The sequence below is a fragment of the Scylla paramamosain genome, chromosome 43 (assembly GCF_035594125.1).
Source record: "Scylla paramamosain isolate STU-SP2022 chromosome 43, ASM3559412v1, whole genome shotgun sequence".
Classification (NCBI taxonomy): Eukaryota; Metazoa; Arthropoda; class Malacostraca; order Decapoda; family Portunidae; genus Scylla; species Scylla paramamosain.
Genome location: NC_087193.1, coordinates 7,025,121 through 7,044,683, shown reverse-complemented (window position 1 = coordinate 7,044,683; position 19,563 = coordinate 7,025,121). Strand labels below are relative to the sequence as shown.

The following is a 19,563-nucleotide window of genomic DNA, read 5'->3' as shown; positions in this document are numbered from 1 at the left end:
GCAAACGTCTCAGCCTCAGTGAGTGAAACATTTGGGTTCAAATTGCAAAGGTTCATGTTTCAGCGTTTTTTTGCTTTCCTGTCTTTCTGTCAGATTTCTCAAGAACAAGATGAGAATGTTTTCTTAGTTTTTGTTTAAATTTTGTCTCAAAGTAGCAGTTTTATGGGTGTCTGTAAAAAGTGCCAAATATTTTACTGACAGCATGTTTTCCATATGAGCCTTGGTTTGTGTTTGAATTTTTTTACTTTAAATGGTAGTTTAAAGGGTAGTTCATCTGAAATAAACTGATAATTATAATTTTGAACACTTTTCTTGAAACATTTTGCTAAATGTAAACAAACAGCTTCTAATTAGGTGGCAGTTTTCAGGGTGAGTGTCTAAAATGTACCAAGAACTATACCTCAAAACACTTGTTCTTTTAAACATTCTGTAAAATATAAACAACTTCAATTTACTTCACCATTCTATCAATTTTGCTTTTTTTTCTCTGAGATATTTAGTTCTGTTAATTTTTTTTTAGATATTTGCTATATAGTAATGTACAACTACCATTTAACTCAACGATCTATTAGTCTCATGGTCTGGTTTGAAAATACAACTCTCTTGCAACGTGTCCAAATTAAACACTGCCAGATCAAAGAACCAACAAGACCACATCAGTCCAAGACTCTGAGGGTGTTCTGATACAAGACCACAGTGCAGGCTTAGCAAATTCCACCCACCAGGCCAAGAGTTTGCACAGTCCTGCCTCAAGAACCTCAACCCTTTCACTGCTACACAAAGCCTGTCACGTACAACTTTTTAAGCCACATTTTTGTACTAGTCTCAAATAGTTCCGTTGCCGAGAAACAATAAAATTCAACCTTGTATCCTCTTTTGTGTCCTTGCAAACTATCAATGGTGCAGTGTTAAGGGAGAATAGCAGTGAAAGAGTCAAACCTGTAACAACAACACATCCCCCGAGGCTTGGGTCTTGTGAGGGCTTTTGGTTATGTACACTGATCTCTGTGTGACTGGGGAACAACTAAATGCTTGCAGGATGAGTCGAGACAATTAAACACTCCTCACAGCCACAATGAATGAGGGCTTTCTGACTCTGCCTCGATACACGGATGGGAGAACAACTGTGGCACAAAACAGTAGCAGAAAAATTCACACATCTTTTGTAGCACCTGACCGAAATGCTATTGGTTGTGACAATTTGGTGACGTGACAGTGATGAGAGACACTGATTGGTGGTGACGGTAGTGGTGTTGGTGGTGACACAGACGCCTGGTGGTGAGTCATTGCAGAGGGAAGCTTGTTCAACACTATGGGGATGTATTGTGTTTGTGGGGGTAGGCAGTCCTCTCTCTGGGGGCATAGGGGCTTACTGACCTATTAGTCAAAACATGGCTGATTACATTGGGGAATATCTTGAATTCCTGTCCATAGCAAAGCAGATGAATCTCTCAGGAGTGTATTCTTATGATCTGATATAAAAATAAACAATTTTCCTTAAATTTCTTTTAGTTTACTATAGAGAAGACTCAATAATGATGGTAAGTTAATATATCCTCAATACAGCAACCAGGAATACATATTCACTTTAAGACTTACTAATGAAAGAAAATCAACCAGTTAAATTTCAACAATGCAAAAAGGAAGAACATCATTCACCACTAATGTAATTTTGAGCTAAACTCCAAAATTTAGGTCAACATTAGGTCCACACTTTGATTCCCATTCCCATTCCAGAGAGAGGCTCCTGCATGTGGATCACCAAGGAGAGGGCCGCCTCACCTGGTGCCCGCCATGGAGTGCCTTGTGACGAGTAAACACCAATCATTTCCTGGCATGTGCTTGACCCAAACACACCAGGAACATGTCTGAGAATGTGGCTGTGGACAAGGAACATCAATTGGGTTGCCTGACTTTCTGTGACGTGCTTTTTGGTCAATGAACTCTGTCTATTGTGCTTTTCTAGGTGAACAACACTGGGGGTAGGTAACGAATAGAGAAGATAAGGCCATTTCGCATTGCTTCCACCAGTTCCTGCAAATCCAAAACACACAAAGGACCAAACAAACCACGTGAACCACACTCACAGGGAGCAGGGAACACACCACCGCACCACCACACCATGGCAGGGAACACCACACAGCCACACACAACTCACAGACAGGAGAGGGAGCACAGAGGCATCAGGATGGTCCCTGTGGAGCCGCTTCACTCCAGGACGCTGCCCCGGAGGACTGCTGCGGCGTGGCGGGGAGGGGCAGTGGCCAGTCGAGGATGGTGAAGGAGAGGAGTGTGGTGGGGCCATGGTGGAGGGCCTGGCTTCATTGTAACTGAGGCCGGAGGACGGGTTGGGTCATGATGGGGTAGGAGACCAGATGGCCAGTGGTACCACTCATGGAGATGGCCTGTGGCAGTGTCTGGGCTGAGGGAGGGGGCATGGTCGGGGTCATGGAGGTGGAGGGCGCAATCTGTGGGTTCAGGGACACAGTGGAGACCTGTGGTAGGGACACCTGGACGCCCCCTATGGACCCCACAACTGCCGGACCGGGAGGAGCAACCCCCACCGGCTGGGATGGGGGTGCCAGGGACTGTGGGGGGGCCTGCTGGGGTGCCTGTGGGGGAGGGGGCGGCCGTGGAGGCCCCTGGGGGAGCGCCACCACCGAGCCGTCAGAGGTGATGGGCATGGGCTGGGAGAGGCGTGCCCCAGAGAGGTGCTGCACGCTAGTGGCTACAGGGATGGTGGTGGCCAGGCTCACGGTGGGCACGGTGACCGCCGTCATGCTGCCCCCCGCTGCCTTGCTCAGCCGCAGCGTTGTCACCTAAACCGGGAGAGGAATGCTGTGTCAGGCTTGGCTTAGGGGTCCTCTACATTAGGGATGTGTCCTGGGACATCTTAAGGATGTTTATTGTGGTTTGTAAGGATGCATGTAAATGAAGCTTTGTTCTGGGAGTCTTCAAATCCCTCAAGGTATTTTAGGTGTTTTTTTTTAGGAATGTTTAGGTATGAGGTACTGTTTTCTGATATTTCCAAACATGTTCAATTTCAAAGTATTTCTAGGCTTTTAAATGCATCATGTCATTTCAAAGTGGTTTTTACAAATTTCTTGGTATGAGGTGCTGTTTTCAGATGTTTCCAATTAAGTCATGAAATTCTCAGTGGTATTTAAGGATTTCTGGTTCTGTGGCATTGTTTTCAAATGGTTCCAAATGCGTCAGGGATTTTTCATGCAGTTTGTAAGGACATTTAAATCTGAAGCTTAATCCTAAACTGCTTCCAAACCTGTCATAGATGTTTTACTTGGCTTGTAGTGATGTTGACAGATGAGATTTTGGTTTGGGGTGTTTTCCAATGTGTCAGGGAAACGTGTTGTCTTTTAGCAACTTATCAGAGCATTCAATTAGTTTCTTTAAGTTATACAAGGCCTTAGAGATATGTTTCTTAAAGCTACTTCATGCTACATGTAAATTTTGCTTCAATGGCTTCAAAATTCACAAAGACAAACATACACAACATGAAAAGGAAAGGAGTCGAAAGAGGAGTAACCAATAATAATTGGACCTAAAAGACAAATAAATCAGAAAAAAAGTCTTGAAAGTCTTCAGAATTCACAAAGACAACCAAACACAACAAGAAAATTAAGAAGAAAGGAGCAGAAAGAGGAGCAGCAAACCAATAATAATCAAACATAAATAAATAAATCTTAAAATCACTCTTCTGTAAACAAACACAAACACAAACACACATACCTGATCCAGCAGAAACTCATTGGTGGCCCTGAGATCTGACACCTCCTTCTTCAGGCTGGTGTTCTCCTTCTTCAGCACATCCATCTGTTTCCTCAGCAGCAGGATCTCCTCTAGGCCCCGGCGGTCTCTCTCCCGATCCCTGTCCCTGAAGTCCCTAAGGTCCCTGGCAGTCATCTCCCTGCCGAGGTCATCCAGGGGGTGCAGGAAGTCCCCATCGCGAGGCATCTCTACCTGCATGACCTTGGGCTCGAGTCGCTGTCGTTTCGGGTCGGGTGGTGCCTTGGTCTCTGGGGGTGTGGGGGGAGTCTCATAGTAGTTCCCCCCACTGTGTTCAAGGTCCCGGAGGCTTGTCCCGTAGATCTCCTGTTCATATTCGCGCTGGGACAGGTGGCGGAACTTACATTTGCCGCCACGTCTCCTGCAGCACTCACCCATCAGGTAGTCCTGTGGGGGCAGGTGGAGTAGTTAGTGAAGTGATGGAAGGGACTGGTGAGGCAGGGAGTGGGTAAGGTAGGAAATGGTGAGGGAGGAACTAGATAGGATAGTGATGTATGGAGGTAAGGAGGAGTGAGGGTGAGGTCCAAAGGATAATGAAATGTTTCTATGGGTGAGGCTGATGCAAGGTGAGGTTTATCTTTCACTGCAACTAGTCATGATAGAAGGAAATACAAGAAGTTACAAGATGCCATTAGACCAACACACAGCAATCATCGTCAGTTCACCTCTCACTGCCCCAAAAGAATCACAAGAACACAAGAAAATGAAGGACGTTACAAGCTACCCTCAGACCAACACATAGCAGTCGCTAAGGTCCCACCACCCACCTTGCATATTGGGACATCGCCGTTGAGCATGACATCCCCAAGGTGTCCCTTGCGGATGGCCTGGTCCAGGATGTGCGGTGGCAGGTCTCCGGTCCGCAGGTAGTAGTTCTCGTCCTCACAGGTGCAGTGGATGAACCTGTGGATGCATTTGGGCATGAAAGTATTAATATGATACGAAACAATTAAAACCATTAGAAGCAATACATGAAATCTTTATAAGCATCTACAAGAAAGAAGGGTCTGGAAAAGAATAGAACTTTCAATTTGTACCCAGTTTAAAGATTGGAGATGGCTGTAGAACAAGTGAAGATGTCTCAGAGTGAGTAGTAATTAAGAAAAGATATACCAATTAGCAGTCAAAGAGTTTAAAGGAATGCAAATGTGGGATGAAAGATTGTACGAGTTTGTGGGTCTGTTTGTACAGAATTAATGAATCTATGTGTGTGTTTGGGACTGAAAATATTGATACAGATGCTTAAAAGAGGTGTAAAAGTGAGAGTCTGTGTGGAATAGTGAGAATAATGGATTCTACAAAGTGTGCAAAAGTAAGAAGGGAGGGTGGATGAGTCTGTGGATGTGTTTAAGTGTGACAATAACAATGTGGATGCTTAAAAGAGCTGATGAAGTGGGATGAAAGCTTGTGTGGGTTTGTGGATGTGTTAGTGTGGAATTATGAAAGCACTGAAAGGTAGAAAGGGGCAAGAATGAGAGACTAAGACAAGGAGGGCTGGATCTCGCTCTTCCCTATGTCACACGTTTCATAATACAGCCAAACACAATGAGACACAGTATTCTAATTAGCTTCCTCAGACATTACATAATACAACCTAAGACAGGGTGATAATGCATTCCAATTACCTCTCTTATACATTACATAATATAACCTAACAATACTTTATTCTTATTTGTCATTCATGAGATACTGTATTGTAATTAGCTCCTGCTCATAAGTTACAAAATACAACCTAATGCTATTTAATCAGATATTCAAATTGGTGTTTTTTTCTTCTGTTGCTAGGAGAGAGAGAACTATTTTGCCTACCTCGATATTCTCCCAACCATAACCTTGGCCTGATCTACTTTTTTTCCCCTCCCATACCCTCCCTTGCCTTGTCCATGTGCTAAATGTCACCTTTCCCTCCCTGTTTTTTTCCTGCCTCACTTTTGCTCTCGTCCCTACATCAGTAATACCGTTCAGTTTATTATTTCCTTATGCTCTGATGTCTCTGTTAACTTTATTATTTTTTTCCTGCCCCCACCTCTGCTCTCATCCCTACACCAAAGGTCATCTGCTCAGACCTGGCCTAATCATGATCTACAGGATTCTCAATGGCCTCTGCCCTCATGAAAATTTGCTTGTTTAGAACCTTAATGTTAGGACTAGAGGTTATTGCTTCAAGTTGTCTAATCTCAAAGTAACACCAAAGTCAGAGCTTGTTTCATTTCTGTGAGAGACCTGAACACTTGAAATAATTTCCCTGAATCTGTCATTTCTGCTGTTTCTGTTGATTCATTCAGCACCAACTTGACAGGTCTTGAGGTCACATCCTGTATGAGTGAGACTAAAGTGTTCACTGCTATTCTGGTGAAGCCACACGACCCGATCTTATGCCACTAAGAAATTATTCCTGCACTCTTGGGTGGAGGCTTCACTTGTGCCTACATGAGGGTGACAGCGCTTACATAGGTAAGAATCTCAGTAAAAAAGTCTATTCCTGACCCAATGTACCCTCACCTGCACATGGGTCTGGTGCAGTGGCCGTTCTGGTAGTCGTGGCAGAAGGTGAGGTCGGCCTTCACCTGCGTCACCACCTGGGACCCCTGCTCTCCGTCATCTGGGTGGCGGAACTTGCACCGCTTGCCCCGCCGGCACACGTTGCGCAGGAAGTCCCGGCAGATGTTGTCATCATCTGTTGTGCCGCCGCCACCCCCACCACCACCACCACCGCCGCCGCCACCACCGCCCTCATCCTTAACGTTGCCATTCATTCCCTCAACCATTTCATTTTGGTACCTGGAACAAAAATGGATTGTTTTTATTTTTTATCACTAGGTTGTCTTTTCTTTTTTTTTTTTTTTTCATGTATGAGGGGCACTGGCCAAGGGCAACAAAATTCATGAAAAATGAAGGCACATGGAAGTGCAGGTTCCCCAAGAAGAGGAAAGATTATCATCATTCAATTGATAAAATACCATGCCCATGAAATATTAAACATAAGAACATTAGAAAATAAGAGTTAGTACAACAAACCAGCAGGTCCAGGACCCCACACCTTAAGGGCACCAATCTAACCTAACCTAACCAGGGGACTTCTACCCCTGTGGAACCCCCATTAAGAACACTAACCTAACCTAACCATGGATGTTTCACCCTCCTCTGGATGCCCCCCTCTTATGGACATTAACTCAACCTAACATTACCTGGCCTGGGGAGGGGCGTTAGCAGTAGTAGTAGTAGTAGTAGTAGTAGTAGTAGTAGTAGTAGTAGTAGTAGTAGTAGTAGTAGTAGTAGTAGTAGTAGTAGCAGCAGTAATAGTAGCAGGAGGATCAATAATAAAAAAAGTAGTATTAGTGGTAGAACCGTAGCAATAGCAGCAGCAGCAGACTCAAGAACATTAGTAACAGCAACAACAACAGTACCAAAAGCAGAAACAAAATAAATCAACACAACAACCACAACAATGAGAGAGAGAGAGAGAGAGAGAGAGAGAGAGAGAGGAGTTCCACAGCACAACACACCACCAGCCAGAGTGCATGTGGCAATCACCTCCCAGCACACACCCCACAACACCCTCTGCACCCCCCCCACACCACCCTGTACCCACCACCCAGCTGCAGGGGAGGGACTCAAACCCCACAGTGCCCAGGCATCGAGCTGAACTCACCTCCGGAATCAACGGGAGATCAGAAAATGTGATGAATTTCACCCCGACCTTCACCCAAACACACAGAAGGGAGTGTTTGTCCGCCTCCCCAACGGCTCATTTCTTCCTTATTTCATCTCATTTCTCTTATTCTACAATCATCAGAAGCTTCAAACAGGTGGTATCAGTTCATTAAGAATCTTCAGTGTTTTCATATATGTTTCACAACTCTAAAAACACCTGCATTTTGTAATTAAGTACTTCCAACTGCTTCAGCTTCCCTGTTTTATATTTTTCTTACCTCTTACATTTCTCACATCTCGCCTAACTAGGCCAGAAACTTCGTACATGTGGTATGGGTGAATTAAAATGATTTTACGTAACCAAGAGTATCTAACATCTGTTAAAATATCTGTAATTAGAGGATATCTGGCTCACGCGTCTAACTTTCATTTGATTTTTACCTCTCATATCTCGCCTACACTCTTTACACAGTGTTTACTCATGGCATTAGTCAAATAAACGCGTTAGGTAAGACTAAAACCGAGTAATACCTTGGTAAAACCCTGTAAATCATAGCAACAAGCCATCTTTTTGTATCGACACAGAAAAAAAAAAATTTTACCGGCATTTTGCGAACTTTATACACAATTCCATGGATATTTAAACACTAGTGTATGTAGATCAATGCTATATGTATGTCCCTGCTAAGTGAGAATGATGAGGGATGAGTAATAGGTGAGTAAAACGAGAAGATGAGTGAATTTTTTTATCCCTGTTAGATGCCGCTTTGGGTCATTGTGCTGCCCTCTTGTGTTCAGTGCTGCTAATACAAGCGGATGTTTATCTGTTTCCTCTTTTTGTATGGTAACTTCCCCCGATTTTCACCATTTTCCACGTATCCTTTGTTAATTATGTGTTCCTGTTGTTAATTATCTTGCAGGTTATCTCCATCCATGTCTTGCTAATCATCTTGATCCAACTGCCTCTTGCATTGGCTACCTATTTCACCATTCGTTTCTCTGCATTCTCTTACAACCACCAGCTTTGTCTGCTTCTATATTTACTCTTGTATAATTAGTAGTCAGGTTTTCATTCATAGTTTTCTCAGTAATGGTGTAAAACGATCGCTAAAATCATGAAAATACCATTGAAAACCCCAAAACTTTCATTAGATTTTGCTAAACTATCAATAAAACCACGAAAACATCCTTAAAATTCCCACTAACTTCCACTAATAACTGCTAAAGTATTCCTAGAAACACGAAAACACTCTTGAAAACCCTTATAACTTCCACTAGAGCCTCATAGAAGTAATAGAGACAAGATATGTTTAAAAATGCTTGGGTACTTACAAGACTCTTTTATGAAAGAATAAACGAAAATGTTACATATGTTTCCTATACCTAATATACCTTTATTTCACAAGTTATAGGCACAAGAAGCTCTCTCAATAGTGATATGTGGCATCTGTTGGCTGTTACACACACACACACACACACACACACACACACACACAGGAAAAATCATTGCTAACGTTGGCTATAATATTAATGCAGCCGGAATTCTCTCTCTCTCTCTCTCTCTCTCTCTGTTTCGTTTAGGTTTTGTATTCTTTGTGTTCCTAGTGGTAATACTAATAGACAGATAGTAGGTAAGTAGATAGATAGATTGATAGATAGGTAGATGATCGAAATTTTTTTTTCTATCAACCTGAATGCATTTTGCTATCTATCTATTTATCTATCTATCCCTGGATCCTTTCTTCCTCCATTCATCCATCCATTCATTCCCATCTTTAATTGCTCCTTATATCATTCTTCATAGACTGCCTACCACCTATCTATCAATCTGTCTATTTGCCTGTTTATCTATCTATCCTTTCTTCTTTTCTTTCTTCAACCATCCATATCCATCCATCTTTCCACTTCCTCCTTCCTTTTCTCGAACTACACAGGCCACTTATCTCCTGTCTATCTTTCTATTTGTTAGTCTGTATGTCAATCCCTCTATCTATCCGTCTATCTAACGCTTGTTTATCACCTATCAATATTTTAGCGGCCTGCCTGCACAATGCTAGACACTCACACCGCCACGCAGCATCTTGACACCTTATTTCACCCTCAATTTCTATCTTATTACACATTCCCACCCAACTACATATACTGGAATTCACCATTGAGGCATTCCCGCATCTAAAAACGCTAAGATTTGCCCCAAAACACGGTGAAAAATGGATAAAAAGGGCGTGATAAAATGTGAACTTTTAACATCCAAAAGGTGAGAGTTTAGCGGCAGTAAGTTGTCGGCGGCCGCTAATGTAATTAAATAATGTGGGTTTATTCGCTTTATTGAACATATATCTGGACTTTGAAGGTTAATAATAGCGGTAGCTATGATGGTTAGGACACGTGTGAGTTGAGTTTGGAGGGTAGTTGGGACGGGATGGTCTTAATTCAGTCTTGCATTTAAAGAGAGGAGTTAAACCCGAGTCTCTCTCTCTCTCTCTCTCTCTCTCTCTCTGTTAATGCAGGCAGTGTTTCCATTTTTTTTTATTTATAACATTTATTTGATATTATTATATTTGCTGGTGGGCGAAGCATGATTCAAACATTTTTCTTTCTCTTTTTCCTACGTGTGTCTTCCTAGCACATCACGTCAACAAAAGAGCAATAAGCAACAGAACGTAAGAACAAGAAATAAGGGAAGCTGCAAGAAGCCATCAGACCTACACGTGGCAGTCCCTATATTAAATATACCTACCTATTTCCACCTATCATTCCCATCCACAAATCCGTCTAATCTTCTCTTTAAAGCTCCCTAATGTCTTGGCACTAAAAACTTCATTACCGAGTCTGTTCCATTCGTCCACCACTCTGTTTGAGAACCAATTTCTTCCTCTTTTTTTGAACCTAAAATTTTAAGCTTGAACCCCCTAACGGGGAGCTGCAATAAGCCAATAAACCTACGTGTATTCGAAATCCACGCCCTTCTCTTTCTCTATTTTTTTTTTAATCATATCAAGAAGGCAAGCAAAAAAATATATATTAAATAATAGATTAATACGTATTCGAAACCTATACATTTTTTTTTTGCTGTTTTTTTTTTTATTATATCAACAAACCAAGAACATTAGGAACATAAGGAAAACTGCATGTATTTAAAACTCGCACACACATTTCTCTTTTCCTATTCTTGTTTTCTTTTTTCTCTTTTTTTTTTTTATGTTTATCTACTTAACAAGCCAAGAATATTAGGAACACGTGAATAAAAAAAAAAAAAAAATGGAAGGTTGTACTAGGCTAGCTGTCCTGCACGTGGCAGTCCCTGTATAAAATAAATAAAAAAAAAAAAAAAAAGTATACCTATCTATATTTCCATTGAGTTAAAAAGGTAAATGAAGTATCCACAGACTAGAAATTGTTGTATTCGACTCAGCATACGTATAGATAATGTACTCATCTAGGCTATATTACGTAGATAAATAGACGAGTAGATACACACATAGAGAAAATATACCTCATTATTACACTATGTACTCTTCGTTGTATTTCTTTTTTTCTTAATCTTTCCAGCAAATACATCAGTCGTTTGAAGGTTAAATAATAATAATAATAATGAAACAGCCCATATTATGTAATCTCTCTAGTCCTTATAACTGAATAGATAAAGAAACAGATAGGAAAATGTATAGATAGATAGACAGATATATAAATAAGAAAATAATAAATCACTAAATAGACAAATAAAGAAATAAACTAATAAAAGCACGAACAAAACAAAAGCAAGACAATAAAAGAGATAGAAAGATAAGTAAAAAGTAAATATAAACACATAAACGAATGAAATAAACAAACAAAAATAAGAAAGATAAAACGCAAGGAAAAAAAAAAATGAAGGTGACAAGTCGTAACACATTAACCAAGATTCATTCAAGTGCCCCCTACATACACCTGCCCTACAGTTTATGGGCATATATTACACAACAGGTGAATAAAAAGCTCCGACCCGTTACCTTTAAGCTGCTAATTAAAGGTGAGATGCCGCCAGGTGATGCGGTGCGTACCTACTTTGACCTTACTCTTTTGTTTGGTTTGTACGTATTTTTATTTATTTATTTATTTATTTATTTTTTATGAGAGGCAAGGATGGAAATGGGAAAGGATTCTTGTATATTCTATCAGTTTTATTTTTATTTTACTCATTTGTGTATTTTTTTCTATGATGGGAGTTTTTTCATATTTCATCAGTTATTTATGTATTTATTTATTTATTTTTTTTATTATTTTTTTTCATATATATTTACTTTAGTTTCTGGTCCGGTAAACTAAACTATTTATTTATTTAAATATTTGTATTGTCGGGGGATCTTTTATATTTCACCAGTTTTATTTCTCTTAGTCGTTTAGGTATTTGATTTTCCCGCGGTTAGACCCTGGGCTTGTACAGTGAAAGTGTCAAACGCTCAGAAAGTCTCACTGAACACCAGGCCCCAGTAGATGATATTGAACAAGAAGATGATCCCCGGCACCAGAATGTACCTACAGGCGAACAGGAGGCGCTCGGCTTCTGGGGAGGACGGACGCATTGACTTCTCCATGGTGCGTCTGGGGTCGAAGGGGAGAACCTGCGTGAAGTTCTTGTTCTCCGATAGATTCACCATATGTTCCACCACCGTATGAATAACGATGATGAAGAACAGCAGGAAGATGCAAAAGAAGAACCACACGTCTATGAGCTTCACGTAGGCTGTCGTGGGAAGGGCGTCCGAGGTGTTGCTGAAGAGAGTGTACAGCACAAGAAGCGTTGTTAAACTGACGGCCATGCGGACCTGCGCGGGAGAGGCAACAGTGGATGCGTGAAGCGGTGGTGTACTCCATGGGTATTATAAAACGCTGCTCTCTCGCCACCACTATTTCCGAAGCCAACAAAAATGATCAGCTGGGTTCGCAATAGTATTTCTCCTGTTAATGTGTCATTAGAACCATAAAAACAACCGTGTAACTTCAAGTTGAACCTTTTGAATGTAATGGAGGTGCGGCGCAGAAGTGTTTCAGAATATGGTCCAGCAGGACTGCAAGGCGTGTTTATCCTTCGCTGTTTTGTTTTATTTAAAAAAAAAATTATTGGTGTTTGAACTGTTTATATTTGTTCATTTGATTGTTTTGTTCCACTTGTTTATTTATCTAATTTCTTGTTATGTTCGTGGGCCTGAGGTAGCATAAAACAAGGACGTGTCTCCGTTTGTGCTTGATGTTTCCTTTTTATTGATATTTGAGGACACACACACACTCACAGCCTAAAATATAAATAAGACAAATTAAGCTTGAAAGACGGAACATAACAAGCCTACCTCAATCCCGTCAAGGTACAATTAGGTAAGAACACTCACGTCCATGAGGGCCACGTTGACAAAGAGAGTAGTGTAGCCTACGAGCTGCAGCATGGCCGTGGGCAGGTACACAGTCAGCACGATCATCTTCCACCGCCTCGCCAACACGAACTCCACCTGCAGGGAAGAGACGGGCTCCCAGGATGCTAAAAAGTCTTTGGATTATGAAGCCAAACCAAACCAAACTAAACCTTGCCCTGAGACGTTTAGTAATTCAAACTGAGGTCCCATTCTAAACCAAACCGAATCCAACCAAACTAAACCAAGCCTAACCAAGCCAGTCACACCAAGCCACACCACGCCTAATCCAATGCAACTAAACCACGCCAAACTACACCACACACAACCACACCAAGCCTAACCAAGCCAGTCACACCAAGCCACACCACACCTAATCCAATGCAACTAAACCACGCCAAACTACACTACACATAACCAAATTGAACCCAACCAAACTTAACCAAACCCAACTTAATCTAACCAAACCACACCACACCCTTCACCACACCCAATTACCACACCACACCACACCACGCCCTCCAGAACCTTCCCTTTTCTCACATTAAGCATTGAATATCTGGTCTCATTGCTGCCGCTCTCCAACACAGTGATAAAGATGCCCTTTAGAATGTAGGCCGGCAGCTTGGGGTCCTCCAGGTACTCCACTTGGGCCCTATCTTCAGAGAACTTGACCAGCTCGCGCCTGACAGAGAGCTGCAGTTGGAGGAAGCAGTGTTGGCTGTCGAACGGGTAATAGAACACGTCGAAGGTGCAGGCGAAGATACCGCTGTGGAGAAGAGGAGCCAGGGGGAGGAGGAGGTGGAGGAGGAAGAAGACGAAGCGAAGAGGACGAGATGGACGAGAGGGACAAGAGAATCAGATGGACGAGAAGGATAATAGGGCGAAGGACGAGGACGAAGAGATGGAGAAGAGATGGATGAAGAGGAAGGGGAAGAAGAGAAGCATAAGAATCAGGGGAGAAAGGACAAGAGAAAGTTAAAGGTAAAAGAGAAGAACAAGGAGCGAGAGAAAATGGAGGAGGAAGAGGAGAACAAGAAACAAGAGAGTATAGGAGAATGAAGGCAAGAATGAGGACGAGGAAATTGAGATCAAGGAGGAGGAAGAGGAAGAAGACAAGGAGGAAAAGAACGACGAAGAGGGAGAGGTGCAGGGAAAATAAATTGTTATGAAAGGAATAATTTCAAATTTTCTTAGCTATGTCATGTCTTTACTGACAGACGTGGTGCTGCTTATAGTATTGTGTGTGTGTGTGTGTGTGTGTGTGTGTGTGTGTGTGTGTGTGTGTGTGCGCGCTTGCTTGCTTACCTGTAATGTAGCCGCTGTACCATCATGGCGGACTTGCCGTGGTACACAGTATCTGGAAGGGAAAGCAAACACACAAACAGATCAGCAGATAAACACACGAACAAACACACTCATGTAAACAAGAAACCACAACCACCATCGCAGCCACCACCAGCACTATACTACTATTACTACTACTACTACCACTACTACCACTACAACAACAACAACAACGACAATTACCACCACCACCACCACCACTCACCCATCCTCACGTTGTTGTAGTCAGGCGGCATGGGTCCTGCAATCTTGTTGAGGTACAGCTCCTCAGACAGCAGCTTGATGTTTCCGTCGTACACGTTGGGGAACTGCAGCTTCACCGTCCACAGCTTGCCCCGGTCCGTCTCCGAGAGCTTGTTCCACTCCAGCGTGTCCCCGAGGTTGTAGTACTTGGGGCGCGGTTCATTCCAGGTGATCTCCACTGTAAACTCCACGTTGATGACCCTGCGAATGTCTGAGATCTCCATGAAGCGAAGGACTCTCACGACTGACGCAAGGTTAATTGCCAGGCCTTCTGTCTCATTATCCGGCGGGCGCTCTGATCGGTAGCCCTTCGGCAGGACGATGAACTGACAGTCCTCCTCGTCGGACAGGTCTGAGCAGTCGTCCTTGGCGTTGCAGCGCCGCTCCTTGGGGATGCAGTCCCCGTTGGCGCAGGTGAACTCGTCGTTGTCGCAGATCGAGAAGCTGAGAGGGATGCGCGACCCGATCAGGTAGTTGCACATTGAACGGCGCAGCGTCCACGTGTGGCGGCCTATGGGGTAGGAGTCCTTGGAGGGCACGTCCAGGATGCCCACCACCTCCCCCACCGTGGTGTCGAACATCTCCCAGGTGTAGTTGCTGCTGCGGTACACCATGAAGCCGTAGTAGCCGTGCAGGTAGGGCTTCTCCCCGCGGTACCCCAGCACCTCGTAAAACGTCTCCGCCTCGTTGGAGAAGCAGAACCCCCGGAGGCGCAGCGGTGAGGTCCTGTCCACCTCGCAGGGCACGCAGGCCGGCCACTTGATGACGCAGGAGGTGTCCACCCACAGGCCGTTGGGCAGAAACATTAGCATGCAGTTCTCGCCAGTCCCGCCGTTCGGTTCATTCAGCTCGAACTGCGTCTCCGCGATCGAGTTGTCCGTGAACTTCCGCCACACGTCCTCCTCCTCCTGGTCCGTGACACCGATCCAAAGGTGGTAGTTGGATAGGCAGTTCTCTGCAAAGCGCAGGGACTCCTGGTGCAGCACGATGTTGTCGGCGCGGTTCAGGGGCGTGTACACCTCATAGCCGATCCTATTGCAGGTGAGGCGCGACTCAGCCATGTATCGCGCCTCGGGGAAGATCACGTACTCCACATCTTTGCGGCAGAAGTACGAGTGCTCCACCAGTTCCACCGTGGCGCCGCCCAGCAGCTCCACCGCCTCCCTGTCCGTAGAGAAGATGTTGCCAATCGGGGACTTAGCGCAGCCCGCCTGGACCCGCACCTCCTCCGGCGTGAGCGACCTGTTCCAGATGTTGACCTGCGCTATGTGGCCCCTGAAGCTCTGGTCCGTGTCGTAGCCCCCCGCCAGGAGGTCCTGCTCCTGGCCGATGGTGATGATGCCCTTGACGGGGAGGGGCACCTTGTGGGGCACGCTGAAGGGGCCGCTCGCCGCCAGCTCGCCGTGGATGTAGGCGCGGTACTCCCCGTGGTGGAAGTTGTGGCAGTAGTGGCTCCATTCATGCAGGCCGATGTCGTTGGTCATGTTGAGGAAGCCGTACTGACGCACGCCGTTGTAGTAGAAGCCGTGGTGCTCCCCGCGCCGGTCTGACGGAGGTGCCGACGATCAGGGGGAGGGAGAGGGAGGGGGACAGAAGCATAGGACGAAATAGTGACAGAAGAAAGAGATACAGGATAAAAATACAGCCAGAGATAAAGACAAAGATAAGAAGATACAGACACAAAGGCAGGAATAGCGACAAAGGCATGCATGTAGAGATAAACACAGAGCGACAGACAGACAGACAGACAGCTATACACACAGAGACACAGACGGAGAGGCAAGAAAAACGACATGGAATAACGAAACGAAGAAAACAGAACAACGAGAACAAAAAGTAAACACAAAACTGACCCAATGAAACATAAACGTGAACACACACACACACACACACACACACACACACACACACACACACACACACACACACACACACACTCACACATATGCAGCACGTCGTTGTCCTGGTCTGAGGTAGCGATGGAGATGTGGCTCTCGTAACTCATCAGAACTACGGGGCGCGCTCGCAGACACACCGTCACCTCCGGGAACTCTGACACGTCACCCTGTGGTAGAGGCAGAGGTGGTGGTGGTGGTGGTGGTGGTGGTGGTCACTGCAGCAACACCTGACCTCTTTACTGTTCTGCTCGTCTCTCGTTATCATGAAGAAGGTTACATAAATGGTTTCCACTGCTACACACATAGATGAAAGTATGCAAGATTAATTTTCTCTTGGATAATATTGAAATAACATTAGCGTTTCCATCCGAGGACTAAATTAGAAGCTAGGTTAGGTTAGGTTTGGTTGGGTTAGATTAGGTTAGGTTAGGTTTGGTTTGGTTAGGTTAGGTTAGGTTAGGTTCGGTTTGGTTAGGTTAGGTTTGGTTAGGTTAGGTTAGGTTAGGTTAGGTTAGGTTTGGTTAGGTTAGGTTTGGTTAGGTTTGGTTTAGATATATTCAGTTCATTAATTCCAGTACTAATTCCTTCATTGCGCAGATCATGATGTAAAAATCAATCTTATTTGTGTCCAGTAGTAAAGAGTCATTGTCTGGAAATGGGTGAACGACGGTTACTTCCAAAATTCTGAGGAGGCGCGTCTTGAAGCCTCCCTCCTGAAACAGTTCGCGTCACAGGAGGGAGGAAAGACAGAAGCTGGCAGGAAGCCCCGGAGCTTGTGCGCATTACAAAATAGATCATACAAGGACAGGATAGACGAGGGGAAAAGGGAGAGGCAGAACATGGGATAAACAGACATTGAGTAAAAAATTACCACAACAACACACACACACACACACACACACACACACACACCTCCTTGAAATGGTCTGTCAGGTTGTAGCGTATGAGGACATCATCTTTCGGCGGCGCCCACATGTCCAGCTGCATGGCGAACACCTTCACCGTGTCCACGCCCTCCTCGCCAGGCCGCGCCGCCATGCCTGCCACGCCCGCACGCCCACACACGGCTGAGAGACAAATACCGTATTCTGAAACGCTCTGCTCCGACCACGACTGTTTTCAAAGGCCACAAAAATGATTAGCCGGGTTCTCAAGAGTGTTTCTCCCGTGAATAATGTAGAAATTTTGTAAACCTGTCACTAGAACCATAAAAAACACCCTTGAAAACCAGTGTCACTTCATATAAAGCCTTTTGAAAGTAGTGGAGATGCAGCGCACAAGTGTTGCAGAATATGGTCCTCCCTCATAATCTCCACTACTTTCAAAAGGCTCTATAGGAAGTTGCGTGGGTTTTAATGTAAGTTTTTAGGGTTCAAGTGGCAGATTAACACGATTCCTACATTATTAATAGGAGAAACGCTCTTGAGAACCCGGCTAATCATGTCTGTGGCCTTGGAAAACAGGTCTGTAGAGGGGGAAGCGCGTAAGAAGACGACACTCAGACGTACCAGCGAAGGCGAAGAAGGAGAGGCAGAGGTGAGATGGAGTTGTCAGATGTTGTGTCTTCATCTCTTTACTTCCACTGCCTGCGGGAAGAAAACAAGTGTGCGCGTCAGTAAAATCATCTTTTTTTTTTTTCTTTATCCATCTGTTTATGTCTATCTACCTGTTTCATTTTCATTATCTATATTTTTTGTCTACTTATGTGTATCTGTTTACCTATCTATCTTTTTTTCTGCCTGTCTGTCTGTCTCTTTGTCCATCCATCTACTTGTTCATCTTTCTATCTATCTATCTATCTATCTATCTATCCATCTATCTATTTGTCTATTTGTTTATTTGTCTGTCCATGTGTCTGTTTGCTTGGCCATCCGTCTATCTGTCTAGGTGTGTGTGTGTGTGTGTGTGTGTGTGTGTGTGTGCGTGTGTGCTTCACTCACCCAGTACCGAAGCATCGAAGTCACTCACATTCTTGAAGCAAAAAAGTTGAAAAGTAAAAAGATGAACAAACAGACTGACTAAGCACACAAATCAAAGAATGAATAAGACAACGAGTAAGAAGACAATAAAGGAGGAAAGTAAAAGAGTGAGTTAATAGATAGATAAGTAAATAAACAAACAAAATACAATACACGTCACTGATAATTAGATGCGCTTTTCTTTCTTTCTTTTTCGTTTCTTTTTACTTATTTTTTCAGTTTTTCTTTCTTTTTTTCTATTTTTTGACAATTGTTCCTTTAATCTCCGTTCGTTTTCACTTTTTATTTTACTTTTTTGGAATTGAGAACACTATTTTTTCTTTTTATTTCTTCAAGTCAAATTATCAACAGATCTTCCGTTTTCTATGATATGTTGTGTATCTCTTCGTTCCGTCGACTTTATTTTTCTCTTTCTTTTACACTTCCATGAAATTCCGCCTTCCGTCTAAGAAAAGAAGATAAATATGAAAAAAATTATCCATCAAATTTTAAAAAGAAAAGAAGAAATATAAAAAAAAGTGAAAAAATAGATAAATGAGGATAAAAGTTACCTGAAAATAAATAAATAAATAAATATAGAAACTGAAATAAAAAAAAGATCTTGAAAATAATAAACAACACAGCAAAAGTTTCAAAATATGTACATACACACAAAAAAAAAAAATGTTAACAAATTATTATAAAAACGAAAATAACAAGTCAGTGAAAATAATAAATATGAGACGAACGATTGTGAGAAAAAAAGCCAAAAAAAAAAAAAAAAAACAGCAACAATAATCTGAGCAAAGAAAACGGAAACGAAGACAGGAAAGAGAGAGACCGAGAGACGAAGAGACGGAGAGACGGAGAGACGCTTCCCGGCCGAGGTTCTGGAAAGGATTCATGGCTTCTGAAGGCTCCCTCGAGAAGCCTTCCAGGGAGAAATAAATCAATCTCGTGACGTCACTTCCTCACCTGACATTCCTTTAGCTTTAACCAACACCGAAAAAAAAATAATAATAATAAAAAAGGAAAAGTAGGTTATTATGAAAATTCGAAACATTTCTCAAGGTTATAGAAAATGTACTATTTTTTTTTGTATTTTTGTTTCTTCTCCTTTGTTTTCTTTTTTTTTGCGTTTTTTTTTTATAATGAGTGTGAGTGAAGGCGATTTAAATTCCTATTCTTATCTGTAATTTTCCTTTTCTTCCTTTTTTTTTGTTTCTCAGTCCAATTCCTTTTTATTTCTTTGATTAACGTATGCTAAATGAT

At 43.1% G+C, this 19,563-nt stretch overlaps 2 protein-coding genes across 2 annotated transcripts in view; both read right to left on the bottom strand.

Moving 5' to 3' along the window:
• Positions 1–7,581, bottom strand: part of LOC135093710 (zinc finger CCCH domain-containing protein 10-like) — a 12,787-nt gene extending 5,206 nt beyond the window's left edge. Inside the window, exons 1-5 of the mRNA XM_063993236.1 lie at positions 7,457–7,581; positions 6,307–6,585; positions 4,572–4,707; positions 3,748–4,191; positions 1–2,819 (exon numbers count right to left, since the gene is read on the bottom strand). The exon at positions 1–2,819 is cut by the window's left edge and continues 5,206 nt beyond it. Of these exons, the coding sequence (XP_063849306.1) occupies positions 2,322–2,819; positions 3,748–4,191; positions 4,572–4,707; positions 6,307–6,572 (1,344 nt within the window). The 5' untranslated portion in view covers positions 6,573–6,585; positions 7,457–7,581 and the 3' untranslated portion in view covers positions 1–2,321. The remainder of the gene's footprint in view (positions 2,820–3,747; positions 4,192–4,571; positions 4,708–6,306; positions 6,586–7,456) is intronic.
• A 3,265-nt stretch (positions 7,582–10,846) lies between these two features.
• On the bottom strand, positions 10,847–19,189 carry LOC135093529 (uncharacterized). Its single transcript, XM_063992846.1, has 10 exons — positions 19,133–19,189; positions 18,274–18,757; positions 17,842–17,919; positions 17,246–17,400; positions 16,377–16,500; positions 14,398–15,981; positions 14,154–14,205; positions 13,389–13,614; positions 12,828–12,944; positions 10,847–12,266 (listed from the first exon to the last, which is right to left on the bottom strand). The coding sequence occupies exons 3-10, from the start codon at positions 17,900–17,902 to the stop codon at positions 11,901–11,903; spliced, it is 2,685 nt and encodes an 894-aa protein (XP_063848916.1). The 5' UTR covers positions 17,903–17,919; positions 18,274–18,757; positions 19,133–19,189; the 3' UTR covers positions 10,847–11,900.
• Between the last annotated feature and the right edge of the window lie 374 nt (positions 19,190–19,563).

Excerpts from the sequence above, each read along its gene's own strand:
- LOC135093529 (XM_063992846.1), bottom strand. The coding sequence starts at position 17,902 with ATGAAGACACAACATCTGACAACTCCATCTCACCTCTGCCTCTCCTTC. Across the intron at positions 17,401-17,841 it reads CTCCTTCTTCGCCTTCGCTG|CCGTGTGTGGGCGTGCGGGC; the intron begins GTACGTCTGAGT and ends TTTGTCTCTCAG. Across the intron at positions 15,982-16,376 it reads CAACGACGTGCTGCATATGT|ACCGGCGCGGGGAGCACCAC; the intron begins GTGAGTGTGTGT and ends CACCTCCGTCAG.